General features: G+C 51.3%; 1 protein-coding gene across 1 annotated transcript; it reads right to left on the bottom strand.

Annotated features, from left to right (window-relative positions):
• Window positions 1–596: 596 nt before the first annotated feature.
• LOC127396262 (olfactory receptor 14J1-like) lies at window positions 597–1553 on the bottom strand. Its single transcript, XM_051643882.1, has one exon. It carries the CDS (start codon window positions 1551–1553, stop codon window positions 597–599), a length of 957 nt encoding a protein of 318 aa, XP_051499842.1.
• Between the last annotated feature and the right edge of the window lie 6376 nt (window positions 1554–7929).

Raw genomic sequence — 7929 nt, 5'->3', positions numbered from 1 at the left:
ATCATTGGGAAGGGAAAAGCCATGGATGTCACCACCCTGGATTGTGTGAGGCCCTTGACATGGTCCCTCAAAACATCCTTCTCTCTAACCTGGAGAGAGAAGGGTTTTATGTGTGGACTGCTCAGTGGATGAGGAATGGGTGAGATGGTCAGATCCAGAGGGCAGTGGTGAATGGCTCAGTGTCCAGATGGAGATGGTGACAAGTGTCCCTCAGGGGTCCGTCCAGGGACCAGTCCTGCTTAATATCTGTATCAATGACCAGAGAGCTGAGTGGTGCAAGTGACATGGCTGGGGGACATGATGCCATGCAGAGCAGCTAATTTGGGTTACTGGACAGCCAAGGACTCAGAGCAAGTGTTAGAAACTTTAATAATTGATATAGAGGAAACAAAGCAGGTCCGTGTCTCAGTTGTAGCGACACAAGTGCAAACACCTCTGCAGGCACAAAACCATGGGTGACAATAAGAACAGCAGTAATGAGAAATAAAAACAAAATAAATAAACATAAAATAATAATATAAAAACAAAACACAACACCAAAAAAGCAAAAACAAATATACAAACAAACAAAAACTTTGCAATGACATAACTTGGAGTCACTTCTGGAAAGAGGCTTTAAATCTCTCACTCTTGAACAATGAAGAAATCACTTTCCTGAGGGCGTCCTTGAGCTCCTGGTTCCTCATGCTGTAGATGAGGGGGTTCAGTGCTGGAGGTAACACTGAGTACAGAATTGCCAGCACCAGGTCCAGGGATGGGGAGGAGATGGAGGGGGGCTTCAGGTAGGCAAAGATGGCAGTGCTGATGAACAGGGAGACCACGGCCAGGTGAGGGAGGCAGGTGGAAAAGGCTTTGTGCCTTCCCTGCTGAGAGGGGATCCTCAGCACAGCCCTGAAGATCTGCACATAGGACACCACCATGAAGACAAAACAGTCAAATCCTAAAAAGGCACTAACCACAATAAGCCCAAGTTCCCTGAGGTAGGAGTGTGAGCAGGAGAGCTTGAGGATCTGGGGGATCTCACAGAAGAACTGTCCCAGGGCATTGCCCTGGCAGAGGGGCAGTGAAAATGTACTGGCTGTGTGCAGCAGAGCACTGAGAAACCCAGAGGCCCAGGCAGCTGCTGCCATGTGGACACAAGCTCTGCTGCCCAGGAGGGTCCCGTAGTGCAGGGGTCTGCAGATGGCCACGTAGCGGTCATAGCACATGATGGTGAGAAGGGACCACTCTGCTGAGAGGAAGAAAAAAAAGAACAAGACCTGAGCAGCACATGCAGAGTAGGAGATGGCCGTGGTGTCCCAGAGGGAATTGGCCATGGCTTTGGGGAGGGTGGTGGAGATGCAGCCCAGGTCGAGGAGGGAGAGGTTGAGCAGGAAGAAGTACATGGGGGTGTGGAGGTGGTGGTCCCAGGCGATGGTGGTGATGATGAGGCCGTTGCCCAGGAGGGCAGCCAGGTAGATGCCCAGGAAGAGCCAGAAGTGCAGGAGCTGCAGCTCCCGCCTGTCTGCGAATGCCAGGAGGAGGAACTGGCTGATGGAGCTGCTGTTGGACATCCCAGCCCTTTCCTCAGAAGGTGCTGCCAGAGGAGGAAAGCACACTCACAACTCAGGACAGCCCTGAGGAAACCATTCCCCGTTCCCTCCCTTCACACCCCAGCCTCTGAAAATATACATTGACTCTCTCCATGTTTAAAGAACATTCCTCCATCTCCCTGGCTGGAGCTCTGGTCTGTGCTGGCCAAGTGTGCTGTGAGGAGCCCAGCTGCAAAAAGAGTTTTTCCTGCTCCACAGCAGGGGCAACATGGGAAAGAGGATGAGGAGCTGCTAAGCAGGTGACTCAGGCTGAGATCCCAGTGCCTTGGAGCCAGGAGCTCTGCTGTGGAGCAGAGGAGACCAAGGGCTTGCTGCGGGGAAGGGACCTGACTGCAGCTGCTCCTGCTGGAAGCTGTCCCCACCTCTCCTCCCTGGCCCTGCTCACAGCCCCATCCCACCCAGCCTGTGCTCAGCTCTGCCCTGCAGAGCCCTCCTGGCAGCAGGACCCTGCCCAGGGGCAGCTCTGTGCTGGCCACTCCTGAAGAGGAGACCAGATCAGCCCTGGGGAGAGCACAGAGCTGAGGGCAGTGCTTCCTGCAGGCAGAGGAAAGGCTGAAGAGACTTTCTCAGGGGCCTTGACAAACCTGCTCCTCCCTCCCTGCAAAGCTGCAGGAGTCTGGGTCTCCTGTCCAAGCCAGCAGCTCCAGGACTGGTTCCTCCCCCCGCACAGAGGGGCATGCAAAGAGACACTCACCGTGCCCAGGGCTGTGAAGATGTCTCCTTCAGCAGCTCTCAGCCCTCCTGCCCCTCCTGCCTGCCTTTATCCTCTCTCCCTGCCTGGCTCCTCTCCCCTGCTGCCTGCAGGCAGTGCCCTCAGCCCCTGCTGGGGCTCCTCTCCACAAGGCAGGCTCAGCTGCACACTCCCAACTTTCTGCAGCATTAATGGGTCCCAGGGAGGACCATTACCAGGAAAGGCTGCACAGGGGCTGCTTAGAGCAGGAACCTGGAAGCACTCATGGCAGGCAGGGAAAGGCCATGGCAAGGTGGCTCTGATGAGCAGTGAAGCTGAAGAAACCTCTCCAGAAGCCAGAGTCAGGTGCAAACTCCAGAGTTTCTGGCAGTGTGAAGGGGTCCCACTGAGGGACATCCCTGACAAAGCTGCCTGGGCTCTGGTGAGAGCAGGAACCTGGAGGCCCTGCTGACAGGCAGGCAAAGGCAGGGACAAGATGGCTCTGAGGTGGAGTGAGATGATTCCAAGGTCCCAGCCCTGACCCAGAGGCCCTGGGAGAAAAGATCCTGCCCCTCACACGTTGCTCAGGGCTCTGCCCGGGCACTGGGATGTGGGGATGTGCAGTGCCTGGAGCAGGACTAGGAGACACTCTTTCTCAGGCTCACAGGTGTGATGAGGAGCCCATGGAGTCCTGCTGCTCTCATGAGAAGGTGTCTCCTTGTAGGCAGCAGCTGCAGAGAGAAGCTCCACAGCCCAGGAGATCAAGACCTGGGCTGGGGGCTCTCAGCCATGGCTGTGCCCCCAGCTGTCCCCACCACAGGCTGTCCTACAGTGTCTGACTCCTGCAGCTCTTTCCCTGCAGGCTGTGGACATCCCCCTGCTTCCCAAACTGGCCACCCATGGTGATGTCATGGCCATACATCCCATTTAAGGCTCTACTGCCCCATTGTGATGTCATGGCCATACATCCCATTTAAGGCTCTACTGCCCCATTGTGATGTCATGGACATATCTTCCATACAAGGCCATATGAAGAACATGCCTGAGCAACCAACAAAGTGCCTCATCTTCATGGAGGCTATAGTCTTTTTTTATAAATTCCAGTTCCTTTAGAGAGAAAGGTTGGACAAGGTCATCGTTGTCATCTGCTTGAGAAGGGCCTGCTCCTCCATCTGCTTGAGAAGAATCTTCTCCATCACTCTCTTACTGGTCCTGTGGAAGGTGTGGAGATTTCAGACAGGGAGAAGCTCTGGGACCAGTTGTCTTTGCCTTTCCCTTGATGACAGGACGAACCTTTACTCACTGGATGGAGGGTGAGTGGCCTTGGTCTTTGCAGCAGCAGCAGTGGTGGCAGCAGCCTTGCCTGTGGGGGAGTGGCAGTAAGGGGAACAACATCTTGCTCTACCATCCACAGAACATTCTAAACATTCAGCAGAAGCATCCCTACTGAAACCTGCCATTCAGATCCAGAGCTGGGAGATTCAGCCGGAGACAAAACGCAGAGGTAAAGCTGACCCTGCCATTACCAACATGGACCTTTCTGTTCACATCAAAGCCCTTACTACACACTGCCACCCTATAGATCAGTATCAAAACCCCTGTGAGTACTAAATATCTTCTCACAGGAGAGATAATGGCTTTGGCTAAAGTCTTATAGATAAAAAACAATCATATACATGAACCAATCACATCTACATAAAAGAATCAGCAGAGCAGCTCCACAGAGCAGGATGATCCCAGCTGCACACCACATGTACAACTGCATCTTGGGAAAAAGCTGCAGCAGAAACTTTGCAGGAAGTGTCTGTTCAGTTTTCAACCCACCAGTAGATTCAGCAGAAGTGCAGCCCATTGCTACCTGAGGGATTCCTGCTATCAGAGCTGCAGTCTTCAAGATTCAGCAATGACTGGGCTAAAGATACAGCCCCACGTTTGGCACCAATAATTGCTGTCATGGTTTGACTCAGGATGGGCATGGAAATGGCCTTTGTCTAGACAGTCTGCACCTGGAAGGACAGCTTTAGAAAGGGCCATTGTCTCATGACCACCAGGCAAAATTTTGTGTTGAGGCTCTGGACTTGGTTTCTTCCTTGTCCCTTCTTGGGGTAGCCAGGAGGTGTTGCACAGTTTTCCTACAGTTGGTGTTGCTCATCCTCCCACCCACTGCCCCCAAGAATAGTCCTGACCCACAAGTGAGGGGTAGGATCTGCCTTCCTATTGCCTGGGGCTCAGAGTTTGCCCTCACTGCTTCATAGAATAAATCAAGACATACTAAGAATTCTTAGCTTCAGAGCCACCTGCACAGGGAATTTGCCTCCTTGCAATCACAGTCTCCAATTACCTGCTGTAAGGAGTCCCTGGGGAGGCTTTGTCAGCAATAGCCCTCAGTGGGGCCAATCACTGCTTCAAGGTACTTTCAGTTTTGCTTCTGGCTTCTTGAAAACTCTCATTCATTCATTCATTCATTCATCTCTCAGCACCTGGGGTTCATGGACTCAGCACCAAATACACTGTGGGGCTCATAAAAATACAACAACCCTAACGAACGGAACAGCTAATTGGAGTCTTTTCATCATGTAGTTAAGGAGGAATCTTTCATTATGTGCCTAATGAAAATGGCTTGGTTTTCCTTATTTGAAAGGCTCTCTTTTGTGGCTTCTCAGCTTAGAGGAGAGATAACGGCAACTCAATACAAGATGAGAAATGAAAAACTAACAGTGAGATAAAGCCAAATAAATCATTTGTCAGACTTGTTCTAAAATTCATGTTAAACAAATGCAAATAAAATATAAAAATATTGTTGCTGCTTCACCTCAGTTTCAAAGCTGTATTTTCCTTCATAACAGCTTTAAAAATATTTGAAACATTCTATTTTTAAGTGATATCTGTATTGTAGATATTTTGTGATGTTATACTTCATTCTGCTGTATTTCTTGATGTTGTATTTTTATCTTAGATGTTGCATAATTGCATTTGCTTGGCATACATTTTAAAACTCTTTTGTTATTAAATGTCTTAAAACAGTATTTAAAAAATTATAAAGTGTTAAAAAAGACACCCTAGACCAATATCACTTGGAGAATGCTTCTATCAGCTCTTCTCTCAAATGAAAATCATCCAAAATACCCATTGAAATAACCCCCCCGTTTTTATGAGGTACTGTCTGAAATCTTCCTCCTGAACTACATGATGAAAATGCTCCCAATGAGCTGTAAGGGTCTTGAAGACCTGAAGAGACAGGGAGACAAAAGGCTCGTTAGGGCTCTCTGCACTTTAATGACTCCCAGGGTGTGTTTGGTGCTGAGTCCATGATCCTCAGGTGCTGAGGGAAGACTGAACAAAGTGCTCAGGAAGTCAGAAGCAAAACTGAAAGTGCCTTGAAGCAGTGATTGGCCCCACTGAGGGCTATTGCTGACAAAGCCTCCCCAGGGACTCCTTACAGCAGGTAATTGGAGGACACTGTCAAAGTAATTAAAAAAACTGTAAAACACGAAAAAAAAGCTTGTTAGTGCTTTGTCATACTTGCTTGTTAGGATGAGGATGATCTAGCTCGTTAGGGCTAATGACATGAACCTCAGATACTGAGAGAAGCCTGAACAAAAGGAAGGACCCTGAAGCACTCAGGGGTCCCCCTGAGCCTGACAAAGCCTCCCCAGGGCCTCGCTAGAGCAGATCATGGGAGGCCATGAGTGCAGGGAGGCAAAGGCCCTGGGCAGCTGCCTGTCCTGCTGAGAAACCCTTTGCTTTGTTGGATGGAGCAGAAAGGCCAAGCCCTGAGCCCAGGCCCTGGGAAGGCAGATCCTGTCCCTCTCACAGGGCTCAGGGCTCTTCCTGGGGGCAGTGGGAGCTGAGGGGGAGCAATGACAAGGGAAAGGAAATTCTGTGACAGTTTGGTTTTGGATTTTTTGTTATTTTTGGTGATATAAATATATTTTTTTTCTTATTAGGATTAGGATTATGTTTTGTTTCAATCATTAAGCAGTTCTCAACTCAACCCACAAAAGTTCTTTCCTTTTTCCCCCAGTTCTCCTTCCTCTCCCACTGGGAGGAGGCCACGTGAGCGAGGGGCTGTGTCTTGCTGAGTTGCTGGCTGGGGTTAAACCTGAACAGTCCTTTTGATTTGTGGTGCCAACGTGGGGCTGGAAGGGTTCAGATAAGGACAGCTCTGAGCAGAGCATGGTAAAATGAAGCAGTTATAATTGTTCATTGTATTGGTTTCACAGTCACTGGGCACCATGTTGGTTGCTTTGCTCTCTGAGCTGTTATGAGAGCTGTGGGATGTCACACCTTCCATGCTTCTGGAGGTGCTGGTGGTCACCTCTGGAGCCTGGCTCAAGGGCATCACTGGGCTGGGCTGTGTGACCCTGATGGTGAGACTGACCTGGGATCCAGAGTCAGCACTGCTGTCACCTCTGTCCTTCAGCTGCAACCTCCTGGAGACTGTTAACAATGACAGTCCTCACCATTTCTCCCCGCTGAACCCATGGATGGAACAGACATCTCTGGCATTCAGGGGCCCTGAAACACCTGCTGCAATCAAACAAGCCCAGCAGTTCCAGCCTCCCTGCTTTGGAGGACAATGGCTGAAAGAGAACTCTGGGGAGGTCTGGCACGTGGATCATATCACACTGCCACCAACCACCAAGGCAAGTGCCATGTGCTCACCAAGGTGGAAGAAACCACCGGATGGCTGGAAACATCTCCTGTGTCCCCTGCCACCACCCACACACTGTCCTGGCCTTTGGAAAACAAGTCCTATGTGACATGGTACCCAGCAAGGATGGAGTCAGACTGGGCCAAAGGGCCCTGAGTGGGTGTATCACAGCCCCCAGAGGTGCCAGAGGTGATCTATGATCACAAGGGTGTCACAGGCCGGTACCGGGGGCTCCCGGCTGTCAGGATGTTTCTGCGACTTCCCCCTCAGTGTGGAGGGGTTTGTGAATGAGCCCGAGGGTCACACGCGGCGCTGCCTCTCACGGAGGAACGGCCACCGCGGGGCCGTATCTTAGAGGGTAGATCAGAACACCCTCCCACCACGCTCACAAATTGCTACTGAGAGCAATGTTTAGTTTATGAATTAATAGGTTTATTAAGGTTCAACAGAAATTAAGGGAACAAGGTTCAGGAGAGGTTGTCCAGGTGTATATTGGAAAAGGGATTCAGAGGTACTATGGTCTTATTAAAGGCACACTCCGAGAAGGAGTTGAAAATCAGTGGAGTGAAAGGGCAGGAGTTGAGCCCGGCAGGAAAGTTAGAGTGTGTGTGTGTGTGAGAGTGTGTGTGTGTGTCTGTGTGTGTGTGTGTGTGTGTGTGAGTGTGTGTGTGTCTGTGTCTCTGTGTGTGTGTGTCTGTGTCTCTGTGTGTGTGTGTGTGTGTGTCTGTGTGTGTGTGTATTTACCCTCCTTCCGCAGCGCGTGGTTCCCGGGATGCGCTGGCAGGCTCGGCAGGAGATCCGTGGGGGGGCTTCCCGGGAACCGGGGCGACCCCTCCCAGCAGCAGCAGCTGCGGCAAGCACGGCTCCAGTCCCGAAGCAGATGACAAACGCAGGCTGGGCAAGCTCCTACTTTGGTCTGGTTTGGTTCAGGCTGGGCAGGCAGGGTCCCCGGGGAGCGGGCACAGGTGCCCCCCTTTCCGCTTCTCCGGGCAGCGGTCGCGGGGCAGCCCCCC

The sequence above is a fragment of the Apus apus genome, unplaced genomic scaffold, assembly GCF_020740795.1.
Source record: "Apus apus isolate bApuApu2 unplaced genomic scaffold, bApuApu2.pri.cur manual_scaffold_41_ctg1, whole genome shotgun sequence".
Classification (NCBI taxonomy): domain Eukaryota; kingdom Metazoa; phylum Chordata; class Aves; order Apodiformes; family Apodidae; genus Apus; species Apus apus.
This window is presented reverse-complemented; position numbering and strand designations above follow the sequence as displayed.

Excerpts from the sequence above, each read along its gene's own strand:
- LOC127396262 (XM_051643882.1), bottom strand. The coding sequence starts at position 1,553 with ATGTCCAACAGCAGCTCCATCAGCCAGTTCCTCCTCCTGGCATTCGCA.